A 27239-nucleotide genomic window follows, 5' to 3' on the forward strand; every position below is an offset into this window, starting at 1 on the left:
GACTGAAGGAATATTTATATTTTTCCCTCTTCCAATCCTCTTATAAATTTAACCAGCAACTTTCCCCAGCCAGGACACTGAACTAATGTTCTAAAGTGTGCAGGGGTAATACCAGCCTGCTGCTTTCTGCTGTGAAGCATTTCAAAAACCTTCAGATGTACAAGCTGAATTGCTTTGTTTTTTGTCAAGGTTGTTGAACTAAAATCTCTCAGACTGATTTGTCTGCTCCATGTCAAAAGATTGAATCTAAACAAATAGAAACTCTGGGTGGGAGTATTTTAACCCCCAAAAAGACAGGTGTGTTTTGGTTGGATGGGGGACTGAAGTGTTAAAAATCTGAATCCTGACATCGACTTGCTTTCAACCCACCCACTGCTAGTGTTAACAAAGGTGGGATAGAGGTGAGCAACCAACCTGCTCCAAGAAGGTGAATTGGCACTCTAAGTATTAAAACGAGGCTGCGAGTCACATCGTCATTCAGTATTTTGAATTGAACTGTGAGCATCGGGTCTTGTGAGCCTTGAGAACCCAACAGCTAAATCCAGCCAAGGGCTGTTGGATCCTAGAGAAGCAGGTGCCTTTCCAGTTACCTGCTGGATCTAGTGTGCCAGTTTGGTCAAATCCTGTGATTGGATATTCCCCTTCCTCAACCCTTCTGATCTCCCCACCGACCACCTCATGTGGCCTCCAACCCCTGGCTTCCAACCACCAATCTCCTGTCCAAATCCCCTCTGCTCCATTGAGATTTTGATCAATTTTCCACCCCCAACCTGACTGTGGGGAATAGACCTACTTTGTCCTGTGACATCCTCTGGCCTGTTCCATGCCTGGCTGGAACAAAGCCTGTCAAGCAGCCTGGCTTCTGAGCGGGAAACCTGTCAGTGCTATCACACACACTCAGTGGAGTTAAATGTCCTTGCTTTTGATAGGTCGGTCAGCTAAGTTAAAATCCAGCCCTAGATTTCAATTTAGTCTGCCAGTGTAAAATCCTGTTTCTCCCTGTGAGCTTCAAACTTATACATTTTTGATGGCAGTGGTTTTCTTTGCTGGTACATCCATATAATCAGTTGTAAAAATTCGGTTGTACTTCCCCATAGAAAGTGTGCTGATTTATAGGCTTTTTTTTATAGATTTTGAATTTTCAAATGTATTTCAGTGCTTTCTTTGTCCTTTTGTGCTGTCCCAACTGGAAGCTTGAACAGAAGATCTGACACCTGGTCTCTGCCAATGTTGCTCTATAACCAGAATGTGACCTATGGAATTGGCTGTGCTGGCAGTTTCTTTTCCTTCCTTCTTGAGCTTGCTTTAGAATTGTGCTTGCGGAAATGCTACTAATGGAGAACCAGCTGGTATTGAACATAAACTTATTTTGCTGATTGGTCAGGGGAGGTTTGCTGGTGCTGGATCTAGTGTTGCCATTTGGTGTGGAGCAAATACATTAAAGTACCCCGGTAAGCAAGCTTGGAGCACTGGAAACAACTACTGTTACTATTACCTGGTTTCAGGGAAAGAAATGAGCAGTTTAATGCAACTTTCACTCCATACATTTTGGAACAAAGATTGTGCTTTGACTTCTGGCCCACTGGATAAGTTGTGTTTTGATAATGTTTAAGGAACCCCTTGTACCATTAATATTCCTGTAATGAAAACAACAGTGGTAGTTGTTTAGTGTAAAGTCACTATGGCTCTTGTGTGACGGCTTTAACACGAGAGCTGACAATTTTTAAATTTGTCCTATTTTGAATGTCATCTTTCAAATGTAAATATTTGTAGCTTTAATCTCACCTGGCACATTAACTGCAAAATTGAAATTCTCACAACTCTCGAGCTTCGTGTGCAGCAGTTGTTTTTCCTTTATCAACCTTACTTGAGAAATCCACCCTTTTTACCCTAATACAATACAGCTGCCTGGACCATTTCTCTCAGAATCCTTATATAACTAACTATTATTATTCCATTATTGAAGTCGATTCACACTTAATACTGAAAGACTTTAAAACAAAACAGATGTTAAATTTATGTTGCGTTACCAATAAGAATACCTGATGTTTAGTGACCTATAAGTTACTGCAAGAATTTTCCCTACATTAGTTCTGCTTTGTCTTAGATCATTATGCTTATTTTAATTGGTTGCAGCTGCTCCACAATGTTTCTTATTTGTATTGAGTTTGATAGTGCTGATACAAGAGCTTTGGTTGTGAGAGCTAAATCCAAATAAAGTTGGACAGGAACATGTTTAATTGCTACTAATTGCATTCTAATACTGTGGTTTAAGATCATTGTCACAGGAGCGGCCGACAAACTCATCCTTGACGGATCCAATATCCTATCTCCACAAGAACAAGGAGCTTTCCAACTACTGCAACTTACTACAAGAGCATTACCACCAATGTTATGTAAAAGGTAATGGAAGTCATCAGGGCTTGCCAAGGGGATATTACCCCCTGATGATACATTAACTCAACACCCATTACCCCCAATTCACGCCAGCAGTTTAAGATGTTGGATAGTCCAAAACTTGAACATTACTCCTCTGTGTTTATATATGTAAATGCTAATGAATAATGACATGTTACAAACCATGTATATAGAAAAAATTTCAGAAATTTGTCTAGTGAGGACTTCTTATTTGTAATCTGTTGCCTGTTTGCTATTTAAAAAAAATGGCAAACCTTCTGCACCCCATATAAAATTCACATTCTTATTTATTGGCTTGTATAAGGGACATCACTAGCTGCTTTTAGAAAAATTAGAAGCAGCTAATTGATTTTGAGACAACCCTGATAAGGTGGTGGGGCCCTATTCAAATCTTATGCGGTTTTAACATATAATCTGCCAGTTTAAGTTTGGAGAATTAAATGGTATGCTTGTTCTACACCACGCTTTTAAAGGAATCACTTTGATGGCAAAACATTTCATTTTGGAGAAGGGAAACGCAACACAACATCTGCCTGTTATTGCCACGTAATCCTCATTTTCCCATTTTGTTGATAAAAATGTCATGGACTCTATTCAGATTTTACTAACTGATGTGGGATTACTTGGTTTGAAAAAATGTGGGGCAAGTTTTTCATTCCCAAAATTGATTTCGCTCACCTTAACGAGCATATATAGACCACAAAAGTTTTGGTGAGGGGGAAGATGTTTATGTTGAGTGTAATTTTATCTTTAAAATGCAATTTTCTTTTCTTCTTAAAGGTGTATTTAGGAGTTTACAGCAATCTTATTACATCAGCTCTCAGGACCTACTTACAGCTATGGACTACTGTGAGGAATTGTTACAGGAAATCGATATCACCACTTTTCTGCAGACACTTTGTGGACACATCCGATTGTTCCGTGAAAGTCATGACTTGCAGCTTTGGAGTGATCATGAATCCAACCCTACAACATTTGTGATTGGAGGAATAGAACGTGAGGATGAGAGACTGCAGAGGAGTGTTCTTGCATCTACTTCAAGGTAACCTGTTTCTAGTTGTCAACTTATCTCCCGGCTAGCACATTTTTAATTTAGGTTGGACCGACGGTGGTATTTAGCAGCTGTCTGCCAATGTGGTCTGATTCATAGGTCGCAGTAACAGGTTAGCAGTGTAAGGATTAAAGATCTTGCCTTGAAGTAATCCCTTACGTTTTGTGACGAAAGTATAATAATTTTCACAATATTTTTCTGGTTTATTGTAAAGTAGGTTTATGGGTATAAGTATAGGTGGTTCTGTCTGTATGATTTTAATTACCTTTGGAGTCAAGTAGACTGCAAGCTTGAAAGCATCAAAAGAAGCTAGGTGTAGAAATGTGCTTGAAATGCTAATGAGTAAACATGGATGCTGGCTTAGCATGTAAGGTGTGAAGGGAATTTGCATTTTTTGGATTTCAAAGGGATGTTCATCTATTTACAACTAACCAGATAAGCAAGGCTGAGGAGTGTGTTTATTTTTCCCAAAGGCTACTGACAATATTAGCAACATGAAAGTTTTTATATTATGAGGAAGATACAATTTCAAAGACATATGGAACAATAGAATTTACATATTAGAGAGAGAAAAACATGTATAAAGGAGATTGAAAGGCTATATGTGGAGAGGGACTTGTAAGATCTAACAGGAGTGTGTGAAACAGCCTCAAGAAGCCTCCAGCCATTTGTGCATAAGCCTGCTATGTAAAGTAACTGAAGCTGGGGAAAGCCATTTGGAATTCCAGTGGGTGTTGTGCGAATTTGCTGATTTTGTTTTAAATCTGAAATCTATTTTGGACTGTTGCCTTAAAGGGGGTGTGTAACTGGGAGTCAGGTTAATTAGGAATTTTAGGATTTGTTATAGTAGTAAGTAATTGTAGCCTTACGCATATGCTTGAAATCTTTTACTTTGTTAATATATATTTTAATCTAATTTTTTAAATCTCTAAAGGTCTTGGTGGACTCATTACTTCTGAATTCAGTGCACACATCTTGTAACAAATACAAATTGCAAAATTGTTGTTATAGTGCGACCAAGTTTCCCTCATGGATTTGGTCCAACTGGCACACATCATCTGCCACGTCTTAACAGTTCAAACTTTTTAACTTCTGATGAGTAACAAATTACTTACTAAATACTGTAAAAACATGTATATAATTTCTCTCTGCCTGTGCTGTCCAAACTATTGTAATTTCTTTTCCTATACTAATTTGATTGTTCTACTGATAGTGTCATCAGAGATATCCTAAATCATTGATTCAGCTGCAGTTAAAATATTGTGCCCGGTTTTAGGTGCCTTGTTTTAGAAATTATGTTAAAAGCGCAGAGAGGATATAGAAGAGATTGACTAAGAGGCTCCTGAAGTTTTAGTTATGAGGCTAGAGAAATAAAGGAGATTTAGAGGAGATCGTATAGAGATATTCAAAATTATTGGAAAAAAAACTATTTCCACTGCTGAGTAACTAGAAGGCAAAAATTTACTATTATCACCAAAAAATGAAGGAAGAGGTTAGGAGAATTATTTTTGGAACAACAGAATACACTATGAGAAACAGTAGTGAAAGAGGAATTAAATTGCTTTTAAAACAGGATAAATATTTGTAAAAGGAAGAACTTATAAGAATATTGAGAAAGGGCAAGAGAATGGAACCAAGTGGCTAACTCTTTCAGAGAATTGGCAAAGCTGTAATGGCCTCCCCCTACGCAGTAAAACATTATTATATAGGGAGGGAGTTCCAGAGAACAAGACTAAAGGCTCCGCCACCAGTGGTGGGATGAAGGGAGGGGTGAATAAATTAACTAGCAATTTGAAGTCAGTGGGAATTGGGGGAAACTCTCCATGGGTTGGAGACATGCCTAGCGCAAAGGAAGATGGCTGTGGTTGTTGAAAGTCAATTGCCTCAGTCGCAGGACATTGCTGCAGGAGTTCCTCGGGGTAGTCTCTAGGACCAATCATCTTCAGCTGCTTCATCAATGACCTTCCCTTCATCATAAGGTCAAAAGTGGGGATGTTCGCTGATGATTGCACAATGTTAGTAACGTTCATGGCTCCTCAGATACTGAAGCAGTCCATGTCCATATGCAGCAAGACCTGGGCAATATTTAGGCTTGGGCTGATAAGTTGCAAGTAACATTCATGCCACACAAGTTGCAGGCAATGACCATCCCCAGCAAGAAAGAATCTAACGATCTCCCCATGACATTCAATGGCATTACCATTGCTGAATCCCCCACTATCAACACCCTGATGGTTACCATTGACCTGAAATTGAACTGGACCAGCCATATAAATACTGTGACTACAAGAGCAGGTCAGAGACTGGGAATTCTTCAGAGAATAACTCACCACCTGAGACTAGCATTTAGCATTGGATTCCTCAGTGTTGAACATAATCTGCTTTTATTGGAATCTAAGATCTAACTATAAATTTAGTAGTAAAATTTTAAGTTAAATTCGGGATTTGAACTTTTGAACACGTATTTTTTAACAAGAAAAACCCATTCAGAATTTAGACAGCATGCGGTTAGGTTAAAAATTTGTTTTAAGGAGTTCTGTGGCAAGTGGGAAGTAACATTCGCACTACACAAGTGCCAGGCATCTCCAACAAGAGAAAAATTAACAATCTTCCCTTGACATTCAAAGGTATTACCATTTCTGAATCCCCAACTATCAACATCCTGGTTGTTACCGTTGGCCAGAAATTTAATTGAACTAACCATATAAATACAGTGGCTACAGGAACAGGTCAGAGGCTGAGAATTCTGTGGTGAGTCATTCACCTCATGACTCCCCAGAGCTTGTCCACCAGCTACAAGCCAGAAGTTTGATGAAATACTGGAAATCTGGAAGTAAAAGTCTGATGATGACCACAAAACGATTACCGATTGTCGTAAAGACCCTGGTTGACGAATGTCCTTTAGGAAAGGACAGCTGTAATCCTTACCTGGTCTGGCCTACATGTGACTCCAGATCCACAGCAATGTGGCTGACTCTCAAAAATGCCCTAGGAGCAAGGGAAATTAGTGATGGGCAATAAATGCTGGCCCAGCCTGCGATGCCCACATCCCACGGACAAATAAAAAAAAACTCTCCACTTGCTTGGTGGAGTGAGACTCCAACACTCAAGAAGCTCAGTACAATCCAAGACAAAGCAGCCCACTTGATTGGCACCCCATCCACCACCTTCAACTTCATCCCCTCCACCACTGATGCAGTATGGCAGCAATGTGTATCATTTACGTGATACATTGCAGCAACTCACCAAAGCTTCTTCGAAGGCACCTTCCAAACCTGCGACCTCGACCACTTAGAAGGACAAAGGCAGTAGAGGCATGGGAATACTAGCGTCTGCAAGTTACCCCCATGCCACACACCATTCTGACTTGGAAATATATTGAAGTTCCTTCACTGCCATTGGGTCAGAATCTTGGAACACCCTTTCTTAACAGCATTGTAGGTATACCTACACCAGATGGACTGCAGTGGTTCAAGAAGGCTGCTCACCATCACTCAAGGGCAATTAGGGGTGAGTAAATGTTGGCCTTGTCAGCAACACAGTTGTATCTAAAGTATCTTAGTATGTAAAAATCTATCAATGCCAGTTTTGAATTTACTTAACAACTAAGCATCCGCAACCCTTTGGAGTAGACAATTCCTAAGGTTTACAACCCTCTGAGTGAAGACATTTCTCCCCATCTCAATCCTGATTGGCAGACCCTTTGTCCTGAGACTATGACCCTTGTTCTAGACTCTCCAGCCAGGTGAAACAGCATTTACCCTGTCAAGCCGTCTTAAGAATTTTATATGTCATATTTTACATGAGCAGGTTTTACACTTCCCACTTACTCTGTCAGTTTCAGTTCTTTTTTCCTGTGCTGTGAACTAATTGTTGGTCACTGTACATATCCAAGTTTTTGCTCTTGGTCTCATTGTTGCTTATTCTTGTCAATAAGCCAAGGCTCCGGCTCAGAGCAAGATCTTATTCAGCAAAAAGGAGGTCACTTGACTTGCATGTAATCCAAACCTTTTTTTAAATGGACAGAGTCCCTGGATGGATTTATTTCCCTTTTACCTTCCTTGTGGTTTAGGGGAACTTTTTATTTATATATGAAGTCTAAAGTTTGGTCAAAGAATAGAGGAGACAATTCAAGGCAATAATTTGACAAATGTACTGAAGCAATAATGTTCACTTCTAATGAAGGGTGCTGCAAGCAAGCCAAAAATATAATTATGGTTTTGTAGGGGTCTGTCAAAACAATTTCACTTTTATTCTTAACATTTTGTTCTTGGAAGTTCACATCAGGTGAGGTACCAGAGGATTGGAGGTCTGCAAATGTTGTACCAATATTTAAAAAGGGTGTGAGGGATAGGCCAGAAAATTATAGACCGGTCAGTCTGACTTCAGTGGTGGGCAAATTATTGGAATCAATTCTGAGAAACAGGATGAACTGTCACTTAGAAAGGCACGGGTTGATCAGGGATAGTCAGCATGGTTTTGTTAGGGGACGATCGTGCTCTACTAACTTAATAGAATTTTTTGAGGAAGTAACAAGGAAGATTGAAGAGGGTAGTGCAGTGGATGTTGTTTACATGGATTTTAGTAAGGCATTTGACAAGGTCTCACATGGCAGGCTGGTCAGAAAAGTGAGATCTCATGGGATACAGGGGAAAGTGGTAAGTTGGATTCAAAATTTGCTCAATGACAGGAAACAAAGGGTAATGGCCAATGGATATTTTTGCCAGTGGAAAGCAGTTTCCAGTGGAGTTCCACAGGACTCAGTGTTGGGGCCCTTGCTGTTTGTCATGTATATTAATAATTTGGACTTAAATATGGGGAGGCATGATTAGAAAATTTACAGATGATGCAAAAATTGGCAGTGTAGTTGATAGTGAAGAGAATAGCTATTGTTTCTAGAAAGATATCAATGGTTTGGTTGAGTGGGCTGAAAAGTGGCAAATAGAATTCAAACTAGAGAAGTGTGCTTTCCTTTATTGGACAAGGTATTGAATACAAAAGCAGAGATGTAATGCTGGAACTGTATAAAACTTTGGTTAGTCACAGCTGGAATGTTGTGTACAGTTCTGGTCACTACATTACAGGAAGGACATGATTGGTCTCGAGAAAATACAGAGGACATTTGCAAGAATGTTGTCAAGGCTTGGAAATTGCAGCTGTGAAGAAAGATTGGGTAGGCTAGGTTTGTTTTCCTTTGAACAGAAGAGGCTGAGGGATGACCTAATTGATGTGTACAAAATTATGAGGGGCCTAGTTATGGTAGACAGGAAAGACCTGTTTCCCCTGGCTGATGGGTCAATTACCAGGGGGCATAGATTTAGGGTGATTGGTAGAAGGATTAGAGGGGTCATGAAGAGAAACGCTCAACTCGTTTAAAAGGTACCTGAAGTGCTGTAACCTGCAAGACTACGGGCCAGGTGCTGGAAAGTGGGATTGAAGATGAACGGTTAGCCTTTTTTTTTATGGCCGGCGCAGACGCAATAGCCTGAATGGCCTCTTTCTGCGCCGTAATTTTCTATGGTTTGATCAACACTGTTGTACTTGAAAAATACAGTTTTAACAAAGTACCAGCTTGACATAGAGCAGGTTTTTAAAATAGAAGTGAATATCTTTACTTTTAGACTTTTAAATAAATTATTGCATACAAACTTCAGAGTAGTCATCATTATGAAGAGGGCAGTAGTGAAGGCCTGCAAGTAATTGAATATCAACAATTATAAGACTAAAAAGACTGTCAAGTGAAGGAACATGGTGATTATTTACCATGTGTGCTTAGGTAGCTAGTAAAAAGGAAATCTGAGGAAGCATTCAGTGGAACTTAAAATTCTATGCAGCATTCTTCTCTCTGAGTTGTAATTTGTTCCCCTTAGGATTGCTATAGAAATAGTTGGTATGGAAATATATTTTGGTCCTGAGCAATATTTCAAATAAAACCGTAGCGTTTGCCTTAAACGCTGAAAGGTGACAGCATGCATTAGCATATTTAAAAAGTTTAGTTATATAGAGTTACATAGATTGTACAGCACAGTAACAGGCATTCTATGCTGCCATTTATCCACATGAGCCTCTTCCCACCTCTCTCCACCTAACCCTATCAGCATGTCCTTTTATTCCTCATGTACTCATGTAGTTTCCTCTTAAATACATCTACGCTACTCACCTCAACTACTCCTTGTTTAAGCAAGTTCCAAATTCTTACTACTCTTTGGGTAAAGAGGTTTCTCCTGAATTCCTTATTGGATTTATTGGTGACTGTTTTATATTTATGACCTCTAGGTTTGGTCTCTCCCACAAGCGGAAGCCTCTATGTCTTCCCTATTTTGATGATCTTAAAAGTCTTTAATATTTCTATTACCGGGCCTGTGACTTGGTCCATCTTTCTCCACGATTTCAGTGAAATTTGCTTCTGGATCTTAGCGACCATCCAGTCTTTACAGTTTTTATGTTCAATTGTTATCAGATCAAAGTCCCCACGTCTCCCTGTTGGCCTTGGATGTTGGCTCATGCTAATGAAACAATTTTAAATTGCCATATGTGAATTTGATTGAAGCAATAAACTGGAGAAAAAAAGGCGATGAAACTGACAGCAGCTGCTGTGATTTGAATTATACTGCATTACTGCTTCATAAATTTCAGCAGGGAGTTACATGCCCTGTGAACACTGTTCTGATCCTGAAATCTAAAAGTGATAAATGACCATTAACTAGATAATCATGTCTATTCATTAGGTTAACGTGACTGACATTGTTGCAGCTTTATCTTGCCTGGTAAACTGAAATTCTTCTTAAAATTTTCTGAATCATTTTAAATGCATATTTGCTCCACCCATCACAAGGTAGCTTTTTGAACTGGGGGTACCTGTGATGACTGACATTAAATATCTCAACGGAAATTCTCTTGGTGAGAATTTTTTTTGTCTTTGTTTGACAGATTATCGTGTTGTGAGATGAAGCAGTGACTAATCATGCTGATGTTTTTCTTAGTTATTGATCCCATGTCAGTCTTGCTAAGCAATATAAGGTGGCTGTGGATATCAGAGAGGATTTTGTTATTAATGACTTGCCTTTGTCAGATTACCACTAGCAATAACTAGTATTTATATAGCACCGTTAATGTAATAAAACATTACCAAAGCGATTCAGAAAAGCATTATAAAGCAGAAATTTGATACCAAGCCACATGAAAGGGGAAGATGATCAAAAGCTTGGTCACAGAGGTAAATTTTAAGGAGCATCTTAAAGGAGGAAAGAGTTGTAGAGAGGCAAAGATGTTTACAGAGGGAATTCCAGATCTTAGGGTCTTGGTAACTGAAGGCATGGCTGCCAATGGTGGAGCAAATAATATTAGGGATGCTCAAAAAGCCAGAATTAGAGGAATGCAGATGCTTCAAAGGGTCATAGGGCTGGAGGCGAATACAGAGATAGGGAGACATGAATTAATGGACTGAAGTGAGAGTTTAAAAATTGAGACATTGCTTAACCAGAAGCCAACTTAGGTCAGTGGATACAGGAGTGATGAATGAACATGATTTGGTGTGATAAAAGCAGAATACTGCAGATGCTGGAAATCTGAAACAAAAACAGAAAATGCTGTCAGACCTGAGTTTTTCCAGCATCTGTGGAGAGGGAAACAGAGTTGATATTTCGAATCTGTATGACCGTATAAAGGGTCATACAGACTCGAAATGTCAACTATGATTTAGTGTGAGTTAGAACATAAGTAGCAGAGTTTTGGATGATCTCAAGTACCACCACCGTGTATTTATATGGCAACTCTAATGGAATTAAATTTTGCCGAACATTTTACAGGTGTGAAAGACACCACTGCCAGACATATGTAAAATATACAATGCACAGGAGTTTACATGGGAGAATGAGCATTTTGGAAGAATACCAAAGAAGGCATATTATTTGAGTTAGTATTTGTTAGTGACTGGAAATGTATCTGTTCTCCATGCAAAGAATCAAATAAGTAATTGTAACCTTTGTCTTGTTAGATTCTAGTTACTTGATGCTTTTCTGTTCTGTTATTAGTATAGAGACTGAAGACCTCAGTGAGCAAGATTTAAAGAGCGTCCAGTCCAGTGTTGCCTCTCCAGTAACGCATGAAGAACCAAAAGCGAAGAAGATTTATCCGGAATTTTCCCTATCCCTTCTTCAGTCCAGCCAACAGTGTGAGGTCTACCCCAACTTGCACAAAATCATTCAGGTATTACAATGAGATTTAGCAACAACTTCCGTAATGTGTATTAATACAAGGCCAATAGAGCAATCGTTAAAACAGTGAGGATGGATAGGGGTGCATCACCATCCTTAAAGATAGAGTATTCAGAGGTATGTTTTGAAGAAGAAAGAAAGGTGAACTGGGCATATAAAATTAAAGGGATGATATAAGACATAGGTAAGGCTTTATGCAAATAATTAGGTTCTGTAAATCTGTAGTAACAATGTTCAGCACTGGGCTTACTAGAGTGAAGAATTTATTAGATTTTAACCTAATTGCTTATGTTTATCCATGACTTTGCTTAATTAATGATCCTTCACTTGGCAAATCTTTTGATGAACAGTATATTTAAAATTAAAAGCAGTAAATGTGGTTAAAATGTATATTTTCATGTAGATCTCAGTTTTTACTTCTTTCTTGCTTTACAACTTGTCTTTTCAGGAAAAATTCCTGGAGATTGGGCGACAACATTTCAAGACAGTGCCTTCAAACCCTTATTACTTCTTTTACTGCCCTCCCTCAGCTAAGAAAGAGGCAAGTTTGCAATGACCTGAAACATGCACTGTAACTGGGATTTGAGTCAGAGGCTTTAGAAAATAAATGATGTTAAGCTATAAATTTCTGTACTAATGAGATATGCAGATTGTCTGCACTGTAAGTCACAAATCATATTATATGGTTACAAACTGTGACAATGCCCAATGAGATATGCAAATCAGCTATTTTGTTCAGGGCATTGAGAGACAGATTGGCAAAGTTGTGTGGTTATATCTTCTGAAGCCTGATTGGAAACGTTATATGTTTACAAATGGGGTTAAACCTCAAGGGATGTGCTATTCCACCACTTTTCCCTTTAATTTATTCAGGTGATGTTTCATGGACAATGGCGGATTCACAGTACTTAATCCATATGGCCATTCTCATTGTGAGTGTTGTGACGATGACTGCTGGCAGGGTACTTGTGCATTGGGGAGCATCATAACTGCACAAACCTGTCCTTATGTGACAACTATATGTGGATCTTCTAGCACAGATTACGGGATGGTGAAGATTATTGTGAAACTAAACTGATCTCATAAGCACCCTCCCACCTCCTGCAATAAACCTGGAGACATCATGCATGAGTCTATAAGACCATAAGACATAGGAGCAGAAATTAGGCCATTCGGCCCATCGAGTCTGCTCCGCCATTCGGTCATGGCTGATAAGTTTTTCAACCCCATTCTCCCGTCTTCTCCCCGTAACCTTTGATCCCCTTACCAATCAAGAACCTATCTATCTCGGTCTTAAATATCAATGACCTGACCTCCACAGCCTTCTGTGGCAATGAATTCCATAGATTCACCACTCTCTGGCTAAAGAAGTTTCTCCTCATCTCTGTTCTAAAAGGTCTTCCCTTTACTCTGAGGCTGTGCCCTCAGGTCCTAGTCTCTCCTACTAATGGAAACATCTTCCCCACGTCCACTCTATCCAGGCCTTTCAGTATTCTGTAAGTTTCAATCAGATCCCCCTTCATCCTTCTAAACTCCATCGAGTATAGACTCAGAGTCCTCAAAAGTTCCTCATATGTTAAGCCTTTCATTCCTGGGATCGTTCTCGTGAACCTCCTCTGGACCCTCTCCAGGGCCAGAACATCCTTCCTGAGATATGGGGCACAAAATTGCTCACAATATTCTAAATGCGGTCTGACCAGAGCCTTATAAAACCTCAGCAGCACATTCCTGCTTTTATATTCTAGTCCTCTCGAAATAAATGCCAACATTGCATTTGCCTTCCTAACTACCGACTCAACCTGCAAGTTAACCTTAAGAAAATCCTGGACTAGGACTCCCAAGTCCCTTTGCACTCCAGATTTCTGAATTCTCTCCCCATTTAGAAAATAGTCTATGCCTCTATTCTTCCTACCAAAGTGCATGACCTCACACTTCCCCACATTGTATTCCATCTGCCACTTCTTTACCCATTCTCCTAACCTGTCCAAATCCTTCTGCAGCCTCCCCGCCTCCTCAATACTACCTGTCCCTCCACCTATCTTTGTATCAACTGCAAACTTAGCCAGGATGCCCTCAGTTCCTTCATCTAGATCATTAATATATAAAGTGAAAAGTTGTGGTCCCAATACTGACCCCTGCGGAACTCCACTAGTCACCGGCCGCCATCCTGAGAAGGACCCCCTTATCCCCACTCTCTGCCTCCTGCCAGACAGCCAATCCTCTATCCATGCTAGTACCTTGCCTCTAACACCATGGGCTGTTATCTTACTGAGCAGCCTCCTGTGCGGCACCTTGTCAAAGGCCTTCTGGAAGTCCAAGTAGATAACATCCATTGGCTCTCCTTTGTCTAACCTACTCGTTACCTCCTCAAAGAATTCTAACAGATTTGTCAGGCATGACCCCACCTTGATGAAACCATGCTGACTTTGCCCTATTTTACCATGCACTTCCAAGTATTTTGAAATCACATCCTTAATAATGGACTCTAAAATCTTACCAACGACCGAGGTCAGGCTAATCGGCCTGTAATTTCCCATCTTTTGCCTCACTCCCTTCTTAAACAAGGGGGGTTACATTAGCGATTTTCCAGTCCCCTGGAACCCTCCCTGACTCCAGTGATTCCTGAAAGATCACCACTAACGCCTCCACTATCTCTTCAGCTATCTTCTTCAGAACTCTGGGGTATAATCCATCTGGTCCAGGTGATTTATTCACCTTCAGACCTTTCAGTTTTCCTAGCACCTTCTCCTTGGTAATGGCCACCATACTCACCTCTGCCCCCCCCCGACTCTCTTGAACTTTGGGGATGTTACTCGTGTCTTCCACAGTGAAGACTGACTCAAAGTACCTATTCAGATCCTCCGCCATTTCTTTGTTCCCCACTACTACTTCTCCAGCGTCATTTTCCAGCAGCCCGATGTCCACTTTTGCCTCTCTCTTACCCTTTATATATCTAAAAAAAACTCTTGCAATCTTCTTTTATATTACTGGCTAGTTTATCCTCAGATTTAATCTTCTCCCTCCTTATTTCTTTTTTAGTTGTCCTCTGTTGGTCTTTGTAGGCTTCCCAATCCCCTGGTTTGCCACTGCTCTTTGCCGCATTGTATGCTTTCTCTTTAGCTTTTATGCTGTCCCTGACTTCCCTTGTCAGCCATGGTTGCCTCGTCCTCCCTTTAGGATGTCTTCTTTTCATTTTCTCCTCAAATTGCAAGCTGGCTTTCCTATTCAAGGAAAGCAGATACCATTGAAGGAGGCAGTATTGAACTAGCCTGCATTAGATTCCTTCAGTTGGCAGTTTACAAGAGTTACATCAGTTTATTGCAGTTTTCTAGATGTGCTGTGTACCGTACAATGTTAAATTGTTGGTGGGATAAGGAGGGAGAAGTACGATTTATAGGTGTTGTTCCCTATTTGTTACATTCTCAGGAATTCTCAGAATCTTGATATAATCTGCTCTGCAACTACTTTGGAGAACTTGTACAGCACCTTTAACATAGTTAAACACCCAAACAGAAATAGCACCAGCCAAAACTAGGGGTTAGAAGAGATCAAACAAAAGATATGAGAAGAAAAAGGCAGGGTTGGAAGGAGCGAGGTGGAGGGGTTTAGAGAGGGAGTTTAAAAGAATGCACGCAGCTCCCGTTTAACCAAAGATGCAGAATCATCAGAAGATAATTTCCAACCTTTTCTGCCTTTTTCTGGATATTTAGTTTCCTTTTTAACCATCTTCCAAAATTTTCTCCAAAATTTGTGGGACATGTTAATTCTTTTCGAAAAAGAAGATGCTGTGTTATGAGGGTGAGGTAACTATGTGTATTATTTTGCAAATGGGCTAGGCCTTCTGGCTTTATCCCACTGCTTTTCTAGCATACAAGGCTGGAAATAAGATTAGGGACATGCTTTGATATTTCCCTAATTCCACCCCATTTGCTTTTCAGCAGGGCAATAAATGCTGGCCTAGCCAGCGACAGCCATGTCCCATAAATAAATGAGACAAAAGGATGGACCTGATTGTATGAAATTTGGGTTTCAGGAGATGTCATGGTAACTAGCGAAATGCCCACTACATGGAATGCTGGACATAGGTTGTCTGTTAGACAGCAGTGTTCTTTAATCAGAGAAGGACTTCAGGAGAATGATTGTCATGTGCCTCAGTAAGCATGTTTCAGTATAGCCAAGCACATACCCTATCAGCAGCACAAAATTGTTTTTTTTAAAAAAAAACTTAGTAGCTGTTCTCTTCTTTCCACTGCAACAGGTCCCAAAGGAATATTCCCAGCCCCAAGTCAGGACCAAGGAGCTTGTCTCCAGGTTGCAAGTGCCTCCAAAGCTGGGAAGTCAGCTGAAGTCGTGGGGATGGGGTGGGGGGTGCATTTCTGATAGAGCCAGAAGTCATGTTCCTCTGGATGCATCCCCATTCAGAAGGCCCAGACCAGTGGCTTGTATTTAAAGCCATGTGCCTTTTTAAAAAAAAAACGGAAATGCCTATCAGCATGAATGAGAAGAACTAGAACTTCTCTAATCGATATTTTCTTAACTGCGCTTTTTTCTGAAATGTATAGGAAGAAACTTATCAAGATGAAAGGGAACGAAAACAGAGTGAAGAAAATGATCTGTCCGAGTTGGAGAATGCAGGGGAGGAGGGTAAGGTGTTTGGGAATTTCATAGTATGGTGTGGTTTAATTGCCAGTTGCATTCATTGATGGAATCGATGGTTTGGTTCTGAATCGGTAGTTTACAAATTAACTTGGGGAATGGAATTTATTCCAAATATTGTGCCTGATCTCTGCATCTACTGCTTCCAGATTAAATGAAATGTGAGTTAGATGCCAAGTATAATTCCAAAATTGTGCCCATAATTAGACTTAATTTCAAACTCCAAACTTTTCCTGCTACATCATTATGTAATTTTCCTTTTCAAAAGCAGCCATCCTTGTGAATTGTCAGAGCAACAGTTCCAGCTTGAGCAGATTTAAGAGCTGGACTCATTGGGAATTGGTTTAAAATTTCTCAGAATTCACCCTGGGACACTCAAAATCATCAAAGAGATTGCAGATGGTCATTACAATAGTCTAGTCATGATTCCTACTCAACTCTGAGATGAAATAATAGTGTTCTAACACATGCACCAACTCTTCTTCAAAAATATTATCGTTACAGGTATGATTCCTGAATTTAGTTACTAACATTTCAGGTTTGCACCTAGAAACAGCCATTTCAGTTGGTAGCTGTCAGCTAGAATTTAAAATGCTAAGCTTTGAGGTATTTGTAGGATAAATTAACTTCAATATTTACATTAATGCAACTTCATTTTCTGAACTCCAATAGGTAATACATCTGGTTGTGGTATAGTGACAGAGAGTGATCCAGATCTGGAAGTGGAATATCGGGAAAGATCTGACAAGGAGTTACAGGATGTAGACTCGCTCTCAGATACCAATACTGTGAACAGGGATGATGATTCGTTCAGTGTTCTTGGGGGAGATTCTTTAAATGAACAAGACTTTTCTGATCAGGAAATGCCACCATTATTTGTTCACCTCACTTGCTCACTTGGTGGGAAGAAGTGCCATGGACCATTCTCGGTAGAATCCATACCGGTGGAGTCGCTGCCCACTTGCCTTGGTAAGTGAAGAGCTTAGCTTTTAAAAGAGAAACTTGGATAATAATGTATTCTTGGAGCCTATTTTTCAATTTACTTCTATTCCCTGTGGCATCTGCCGTTGGAAGGATGGGCTGCAACCCTGTTGGCAGGCTTTTATGTGCTATCTAGGAGTTGGAGGCTGTTGGCTTTCGCCTTTCCTCTGCTCTTCTGCCATCCTGATCTCTCCTTGTGATGACATAGCATTAATGAGGAGAGGTTTAGATGCAAACCCAGGTCATATCACTCAGCACAGTAATTGTGACTCTACTTGTTACATAGTAATATTGTCTTATGTTGTGATGTGAATAGTGGCAATCATTTCAGGTGTAACCCCGTGCATATTATTGACCAGTAATGAGTGGTGAGCATGTGCACTTAAACGGTTTGATGAAGTACGGGATCTCTTGCATTGTCCGGCTGAGATTAGCTGGGACAGATGAGTCTGAAATACTTTGGGGTTGGTAAATTATCTGTTTCTTGGTAGAGAATCAGCAGGTTAGATCTGGAACATTGCAAAGCTCTTGTTCTGCCTGGAGAATCGACTTCCTATTCCACTGGTTATTCGTTATAAAGCAGGAAATTCTTTCTAATTGTTGCACTATCTTCATTTAGGTGAAATTATCAGCTGCCTGGAGAACTTGCCAGTCAAATCGATTGACCTAAATGATCTAGTTGTCACCTTGGACATTTTTGTGCTGACTCTTCCTTTAGAAGTTGAGATTATGCCTACCCATGTAAACCACCACAGGTAGGTCAAGGGTCCATCATCGGTTTTGCAAGTCTGAGAGGTAGAGTGCATAGTGATATGAGTGCATATTGCATCTGGAAGAGCAGACTGCACCTTGGTCCTAATCTTGTGTGTTAGCCTATAATTATGTGCTCAAGTCTCTCAAGACCTCCTGACTCTGAGTGGAGAGTGCTACCACTGAGCCAAGGCAGACATCTTGATAAGGCTTAAGATATGACTTTTGGGCCAGGATATTGCGAACGGGCAGTGGGGCCCGCTCGCCGACACGTAAACTGACGTGGGATGACGTCGGGCGGAACTCCTGATGTCACCTCGCGTCATTTTAATTTTCAGGTCGGTGGGGGTGCAGCCGAATCAGCTGTGCGCCCGCCGACCTGTCGACAGCCGATTGAGGCCATTTAAAAACTAATTGAAGTAATTAATGGACCTGCCCGTCCAACCTTAAGGTTGGCGGGCAGGCAGGGAGCCCTGGCGGGCTTCAGAAAAAGCATGAAACCTCATCCACGGGCGGGATGAGGTTTCATGAGGGTTTTCAAAAGCATAATAAAAGTTTGAATAAAAATGATGGCCATGTCCCAACTCATGTGACAGTGTCACATGAGGGGACATGTCAGGGAAATTATATTTTTGTCCATTGACCATTTTTGAATTTGGCGCCGATTTCCCTGAGGCATCACTTAGCCTCAGGGAGATGAGTGCGCTCTTTTGTGTGCATGCGCGAAAAAACACACTCCCGGCTTAGAGAACCTTCCTCCCTGCCTGCACAGGGAGCGCATAACGTTTCCTGGCAGATGTCACGCTGGGCGGCCCTTAATTGGCCCGCCCACGTAAAATGGCGGTGCGGCGCCGATCGGAAGCACGCCTGCACGTGCCAGCCCCTACACACTCCCCCCCACCCCCAACAGGGGGGAAAATTCTTCCTTTGGAGTAAAGCCAGGGTCACTCTTCTGAAAAACAATACAACAAATAATCCATGTGCTTTTAATAAAAGGCAATGGAATATTATAGCACAAAATCGAGCATTTGGGCCATCAAGATTCACTGGTGCGTTTCTCCATATGAACCACCTAGTTTAGTTCCAGTCTGCTTCTTGCTCCTTGTACTCTCTAATGTGCCTCTTAGTTCAAGCAATGAACTCCCTTTGAAAAAAGTGAATGGACTGTGCTCAGCAAGTTTCTAACAAAGAATTCCACAATCTAACTGCCCTCTTTATAAAGGCATTTTTTCCAGCTTCTCCTTAATTCTTTTTGTGATCACCTTAAATTTGTATCCCTTTGTTAATGTCCCCCAACCAGTGGAAACAACTTATTAAAAAATGTCCACCATGAGGGCTCACTAATCAGACTGCTGGTAATGCAACGTTGTCATTTAGCTTATGTAGGCGGGTGTGTAGAAATAAGTGGAAATGCATTTGCCCGCCCAAGCTGTGCATGAGTTATAGAGTTGTCTGAGACATGAGCAGATGTCTGTGTGAGACACTCAATTTCAGGCTACATTGACTTTGTAGTATTTTTCCCAAGGAAAGCTGTGCTATTGCAGATTACTTTAAATATGCTTTTGTGTCTGTAACTCTTTGCAAACATTCTCACCATCCCAAGGTACACATCTGAAAGCAGCAGCTCTATGAATCGATCACCAGGACAGCCATCATCATATCGATCTGATGATGAGATAATGCAAAACATGGATCGACTTACTTCTACCACAGATGAGAGGTACAGTCTGCTGAGGACTGATTTAAAAATAATTCATCCAGTTGAGATTGTTGCTCAGTACTTTATCAGAACTTAAACAACTTATTTTAATTTGGAATTGTCAATATGAGTAGCATACTGTTTTGAAAATGGAAAATATCGGCCTCACTTGCACCCTCTTCAATTTGGTCTACTTCACTTGCTGCTCCCAATGTGGTGGACTCTACATTGGAGAGACCAAACACTGACTGGGTGATTGCTTTGTGGAACACCTTCAGTCTGTCTGCAAGCATGACCCAGACCTTCCTGTCGCTTGCCATTTCAACACTCCACCCTGCTCTCATGCCCACATGTCCATCCTTGGCCTGCTGCAATGTTCCAGTAAAGCCCAATGCAAACTGGAGGAACAGCACCTCATCTTCCGATTAGGCACATTGCAGCCTTCCGGATTTAACGTTGAGTTCAGCAACTTCAGACCATAAACACTCTCCTCTATCTTTTTTAACCCCTTTTTTCAAACTTAATTTTTATTTTTAAAATTTTTTTTATTTTTAGTCATTTCTATTTTTATTATTCATTGTTTTATCCCCTTTGTTTATCCCCCTTTCTATCCCATTTTTGATCCTTTATTTCTGCCCCCTTCCCTCCCACCCACCCCCACAAGGGCCATCTGTTACTTGTTCATGTTGTTCTTTTCAGAGTGCTTACCGTTGTTCTGCTATTATCACATTCTGCTTTCTTACCTTTGCCACTATCGGCACCATTTTTAGCCCTTACACTACCATTAACATTCCCGTTGTTCTTTTGTTCATGACATCTTTGTCAATCTCACCTTTGCCCCCACCTATCGCTGGTCTTCTATCCAGCTTCACCTGTTCCACCCACCTTAAACAGTATAAAGTTCATCACATTTCTACTCTGTAGCTGTAGAAGAAGGATCATAGGGACTTGAAACGTCAACTCTATTTCTCTCTCCACAGATGCTGTCAGACCTGAGTTTTTCCAGCGTTTTCTGTTTTTGTTTCAGATTTCCAGCATCCGCAGTATTTTGCTTTTGTCTTTTGCACTGATGTGCTGGGCTCCCTATCGTTTTTGATGGGTTTATTTGTTGAGCCTCTCCCTCCAGTGAGCTGTTTAATTGTCTACCACCGTTCACAACTGGACATGGAAGGACTGCAGAGCTTAGATCTGATCCATTGGTTGTGGAATCGCTTAGCTCTGTCTACCGCTTGCTGCTTTTGCTGTTTGGCATGCCAGTAGTCCTGTGCTGTAACTTCACCAAGTTGACACTTCATTTTGCCGTATGCTTGGCACTGCTCCTGGCATGCTCTCCTGCACCCTTCATTGAACCAGGGTTGATCCCCTCGCTTGGTAGTAATGGTAGAATGCGGAATATGCCGGGCCATGAGTTTACAGATTGTGGTTGAGTATAACCATGCTACTGCTGATGGTCCACATTGCCTCATGGGTTGTCCAGTCTTGAGTTGCTAGATCTGTTCAAAATCTATTCCATTTAGCACGGTGGTAGTGACACTGATCATGTTGGAAGGTATCCTCAATGTGATGACGGGACTTAGTCTCCACAAGGACTGTGCGGTGGTCACTCCTACCGATACATTGTCAGATGTATCTGTGGTAGGCAGGTTGGTGAGGACGAGGTTAAGTATGTTTTTCCCTCTTGTTGGTTCCCTCACCACCTGCCGCAGACCCAGCCTAGCAGCTATGTCCTTTAGGACTCAGCCAGCTCGGTCTGTGGTGATGCTACCAAGTCACTCTTGGTGATGGACATTGAAGTTCCCCACCCAGAGTACATTCTGGGCCCTTGCCTCCCTCAGTGCTTCCTCCAAGTGGTATTCGACATGAGGCGTACTGATTTATCAGCTGAGTGGGTGGTGACGGGGGAGGCGGTACATGGCAATCAGCAGGAGGTTTCATGGGGTCAGGAGTCGATGTTGAGGACTCCCAGGGCATCTCCCTCCTGACTGTATATCATTGCGTCACCGTCTCTGCTGGGTCTATCCTGTCGTTGGGACAAGCCATACACAGGGATAGTGATGGTGATTATCTGTAAGGTATGATTCCGTGAGTATTACTATGTCAGGCTGTTGCTTGTCTCGTCTGTGAGACAACTCTCCTAATTTTGGCACTAGCCCCCAGATGTTAGTAAGGAAGACTTTGCTGGGTCGACAGGGCTGAGTTTGCCGTTGTTGTTTCCGGTGCCTCGATCGATGCCGGATTGTCCGTCCGGTTTCGTTCCTTTTAGAGGTTTGATGCAACTGAGTGGCTAGCTGGGCCATTTTAGAGGGCTGCTAAAAGTCAACCACATTGCTGTAGGTCTGGATTCACATGTAGGCCAGATCAGGTAAGATTTCCTTTCCCAAAAGACAGCAGATTTCCTTCCCTAAAAGGCATTAATGAACCAGATGGGTTTTTACGACAATCGATTCATGAACATCATTAGATTTTTATTGAATTCGAATTTTATTGAATTCAAATTCCACCATCTGCCGTAGTGGGATTCGAATCTGGGTCCCCAGAGCATTACCCTGGGTCTCTGGATTACTAGTCCAGTGAGAATACCACTACGTCACTGCCTCCCCAGTAGAGTCTCAACGATATTTGCCCTTGTCATTTACCCTGCCTTTCCAGACTTTACCCCCAAGCCTCAGAGTTCTGAGTTTAATTAATAGCCTTTTGAGTGGAACTTTATCAACAGCCTTTTTGAAAGTCAAAATGCAAATTATAAGGCTTCCTATACTCCACTTGGGCTGTTAATTCCTAAAAGAAGTCAGGAGTTTGGACAGCAGGATTTTCCCCTTCTGAATCCATGCTGACTGCTATCATGATTCTTAAATTTACATCTTATTGTTTCATTTAACTTGGAATGAAAGGAAAGCTAATGGCTCTAGTTGCCTGTGTTTGGTATGTGTCAGCTTTTTCGAATATAGGCACCAAATTACTCTGTTTCCAATCTACTGGAGCCCCCAGTGTCTGTTGATTCCCTCATAAGCGCATCACAAATCTCCTTGTTTTCCTTTCTCAGAAACCTGGGATAAATACCATTTATCCTTTAAATTCTCAGCAGGGCTGGCAGCATCTGTGGAGCGAGGAACAGAATTAACGGGCTGTGTTTTCGTGGAGGAGACGGGAAATCTTCTCTCTTGGCATACCCATCTTCTTTAAAAGGGCCCCACCCCGTTCTGGGGAGGTGGGGTGAAGTTGGGCTGGCCCACTTGCCACTGGATGCAGTCCAGAGCCGACCATGGAGGCATGCAAGTGCCTAGAAGGGATGGTTAAAAGACCCATATCTTTCAGGCCATGTTTGTTTAGTTAGTGCTTATTGGCCATAAGAATGTGCTTTTCCTGCATGTTCAGCACTATGCCTTTAAAGATGTTCCACTTTGATGAAGAACTGCAGAACAATTTCCCTCCATTCATTACATTTAGTTGTTTCCGCACTTGATTGAATTTAACACCTTCAAAGTTACATACCTGGCTCCTGGACATCGGCATTTCTGACAGCCAAATCATGTTAACATTTATCTTTCTGTGGAGGCTACAAAACACATCCCCTCCCCTCCTACCCTCCTCCATCACCCTAGTTGTATTATGATTTCCTTCTCTTCTATATTTTCAGATCAAGATAAGCATTGCCTCTGTCACATCTTCCTTGACACACTGGGTCAAGAGACAAGCGTGTACAATCTAACAACCCTCATTCCTGTGGATTGGTACTAACCCAATGCCCCTGTAATGGATGAGGCCACATTGGGAGATTTTAAAAACCAAAATTGCAAAATGCACCTCCAACCTATTGAATATGCACCTGCTACCATTCATATGCTGGGGAGTTGCATGTTGTGCATCCTGTCTCAGAGAGGCAAGGCACTTCATTATAATATTTAAATAATACTCCCACAGTCCAGCTGGGGTTTTTTCCCGGGATTTGGAAACACAGAGGCTAAATGGAGATGGGAGCAGCCTGCACAAGCATGTGAGTGTTTTTCGAGTACTCCTAATAAGCTAGGAGGAGCAAGAGTGATTCCAGCACCACCCCAACCCTCAAGCAAAGCTTCTGGCTATCGCACCCTCTCCTCGCTGCTGTGATAGCCAACCTGCAGCCCCACCCCCCCCACCCTATTTCCCTAACCCCAATTCTGAGCCACCTGGCCTGTGATCTGCCTCCTTCCCATCCCCCCTCCAAGCAGAGATCTTTCCTTCAAATTGCTAAGCTCCGACCTCCCCAATCCTACCATAAAATCCTACTTTTCCCAAATTGGAAAAATTCCAATTAATTGTCATCCATTTATATTCCCAATTAACGCCAGCAATAAGAGACATCCATCGTGAACTTGGCAGTGCTGAATTTGTCAAATTTTAAATCTGGTGATTCGCATAAACAAGGTTTCAAGCCAGCGTTTGTCTGGAAGAAATGTGCCCTTCAGCTCCTGGCTTTCTTATCCAACAGGAACCCAGCCTGTCAATCTAGTCCAGCTGTCGGTTGGGAAATGGGAGAAAAAAATTACAATGAGTTCCTGTGATAGATAATTCCTGGGATTTCTTGTCAGCATCAACCGGCAGCTGTGCCCCTCGCTCCCTCATAAATATTGGGCCTTGGTTTTTCCTAGTTTATAATTAGGCTGATTAAAGTGTCCCACAAAAATACCTTTCCTGTTTTTTAACAGCCTTCCCATTTTTTCACAGTGTAAATTATCCTGCTTATTCTGCACAGGGAGTCTATAGCAGACCCATGTTTTAGCCTGGATGATTTTTTAGTATTCGAGGCTTCTAACCAGAGCACTTCATTTTGTAACTAACGACCTCCCACTGGATCACTTCTTTCATCTCCAAGGTGTCCCTGAAACAGAAGGTGACATTGCCTCCCTTTTTATCAAATCTGTCCTTTTCCAAATGCTCTTAAACCCTGGATGTGAGAAGTATAATGTGGGAAAATGTATTTGAGTATAATGTGAGAAAATGTAAAATTGTTCATTTTGGCAGGAGAAATTAAAAAGAAGCATATTATCTAAATGGTGAGAGACTACAGAGCTCTGAGATGCAGAGGGATGTCCTAGTGCATGAATTGCAAAAGGCTAGTATGCAGGTACAGCAAGTAATTAGGAAAGCTAATAGAATGTTCTCATTTATTGTGAAGAGAATTGAATAAGAGGTTATGCTTCAGTTATACAAGGCATTGGTGAGACCACATTTGGAGTACTGTGTGCAGTATTGGTCTCCTTATTTAAGGAAGGATGTAAATGCGTTGGAAGCATTTCAGAGAAGGTTTACAACACTAATACTTGGAATTGATGGGTTGTCTTATGAGGAAAGGTTGGACAGCTAGGCTTGTATCCACTAGAGTTTAAAAGAGTAAGAGGTGACTTGATTGAAACATATAAAATCCTGAGGGGTCTTGACAGGGTGGATGTGCAGATTCCTCTTGTGGGGGAATCTAGAGCTAGCGGTCACTATTTAAAAATAAGGGGCCACCCATTTAGGACAGAGATGAGGAGAAATTTTTTCTCTGAGGATCATGAGTGTTTGGAACCCTCTTCCTCAAAAGGCAGTAGAAGCAGAGTCTTTGAATATTTTTAAGGCAGAGCTAGATAGATTCTTGATAAGCAGTGGGTGAAAGGTTATCAGGGTAGGCGGGAATGTGGAGTTGAGGTTGCAATCAGATCAGCCATGATTTTTTGATTGGCTGAGTGGCCTACTCATCCTAATTTGTATGTTATATTTATTCTCATCTTCGGTTGTTTCTGAAACTCCCACCACTTAATAGTTCCTCACTGGCACAATTGCTTCTAGTTCTGATGCCTTATTTTTCTTTGCTGCCTTGATGTTCCTTGAAAGTATTTTTCTCCTTATTTTGGTTAAATGTAGCCTCTCTCTTTAACCAACCTTTTTTATTCTTGAAGGATTCTAGTTATTTATGGCTGTAGTATTGCTGCACTTGCACCATACTGCCAGCTTAACCCTTGAATCTCATCATTTGTGGGACTTTGCCTACAGTTCAACACACTTCATTGACTGTGTCTTCGGACATCCCATTATTGTGAAAGGCACTCTGCTAATCGCTTAACGAGAGGGAAAAAAATTGTAGGCTGCCTCATTGAGTAATCTCTATATTTATATTTTTTATTACTAATTTGCTTATGGAACACTCCTTTGGTGCATAGGGCCCTTAGGGCGTGTCTTCAGTTCAAATCACCAATAGCTTATCTTCATTCTTTTACACTATTAGGGCATTTTTTTCAAAAAATAGCTCTTTAAAACTAGTTAATTGGAGGAGATCATGTAGTTCTTGTGAGATAACAGTTAAAAGAAAAGTCCCCTTTGTATCTATCTCATTTGGAATTGGTCAAAGAACCTATCCTAGTGAATGCAGATGATAAATTTATATAAAAAAAACTTGGGTCAATAGCCAAGGTAGGTTAGCTAACTCTATTCCAATGAACCTTGGCATATTGCTCTGGGACTTCATCTTTGTACACAAGAGGAATCTATAATGTATGAATCTTTTCTGACTTGAACCAGGTCACATATTTAAAAGGAGTATGTGACTATGCAAGGTGGAGTTTCCTGTTCTTGCATCTGAGGCTATAGGACCTCCGAAGCACTGAGATTCCAGGAGAATTGCGTAGGGTGGAGCACTTAATGAATGGATGGAAATTGGGCAGTTTTTCTAACAGGCTTGTGCTCCTTCCCAACAGATTTTCCTGTATTCATTGTGACAAGACGGTCCAATAACCCAGGCGCAGGAAATCTGCTCCCTGGTGTTTACAGGGTATGTTTTTTAACTGATCTCTGTCTTAAGTAGATCACTCCTCATCCTTGAGCTTTGTGTTACTGTATTTCAGGATTGCAGAGGCTTTGTGTGACCCACTGTCCAAGCTGCCCACATTGCACAAACAAGCTGTCCTCGCTACAATGAATGAGGTACTGTCAAGAAACAGTAATTATGGAGTTGTAAGCAGCCTATTGAGTGTTTTAGTAAGGTACACACGTTCCATTAATTCCCTTTGTATCAGTACTGTGCAGAAATCATAGATCTAGGAATTTGGAACTTCACCCAGTGTTGTAATACGATTCAGTGCAATCAGCAAAAGCCGTATAAAGTTCTCCATCCATCTGCTTTTTCTTGTATGGTACCTAACAAAAGGCAGAATTTCCTATGTGTTTCTTACTGTCCCTACTACAGCTAATAAGGGTGAAAAATAAAAGCTCCCACGAGGACCAAGAAGAAATCACCGTTTCTGCTAATGTTTTCAAATAACATCCTCACTCATTGGCCTTGTTTTAGCTCTTTAAAACTAGTTAATTGGAGAAGATCATGTAGTTCTTGTGAGATAACAGTTAAAAGAAAAGTGCCTTTTGTATCCAGCTTATTTGGAGTTGGTCAACCTATCCTAATGTGTGCAGATGATAAATTTATATAAAAAAACTTGGGTCAATAACCAAGGTAAGT

The 27239-nt window shown here is 41.2% G+C and overlaps 1 protein-coding gene across 1 annotated transcript in view; it reads left to right on the forward strand.

Moving 5' to 3' along the window:
- szt2 (SZT2 subunit of KICSTOR complex) overlaps positions 1-27239 on the forward strand; it is a 221123-nt gene that overhangs the window by 55700 nt on the left and 138184 nt on the right. The window contains exons 28-36 of the mRNA XM_078560851.1: positions 2276-2403; positions 3199-3460; positions 11503-11677; positions 12134-12226; positions 16248-16329; positions 17014-17310; positions 17942-18077; positions 19676-19792; positions 26632-26710. Coding sequence (XP_078416977.1) covers positions 2276-2403; positions 3199-3460; positions 11503-11677; positions 12134-12226; positions 16248-16329; positions 17014-17310; positions 17942-18077; positions 19676-19792; positions 26632-26710 — 1369 coding nt within the window. The remainder of the gene's footprint in view (positions 1-2275; positions 2404-3198; positions 3461-11502; positions 11678-12133; positions 12227-16247; positions 16330-17013; positions 17311-17941; positions 18078-19675; positions 19793-26631; positions 26711-27239) is intronic.

The sequence above is a fragment of the Cetorhinus maximus genome, chromosome 17 (genome assembly GCF_964194155.1).
Source record: "Cetorhinus maximus chromosome 17, sCetMax3.hap1.1, whole genome shotgun sequence".
NCBI lineage: Eukaryota > Metazoa > Chordata > Chondrichthyes > Lamniformes > Cetorhinidae > Cetorhinus > Cetorhinus maximus.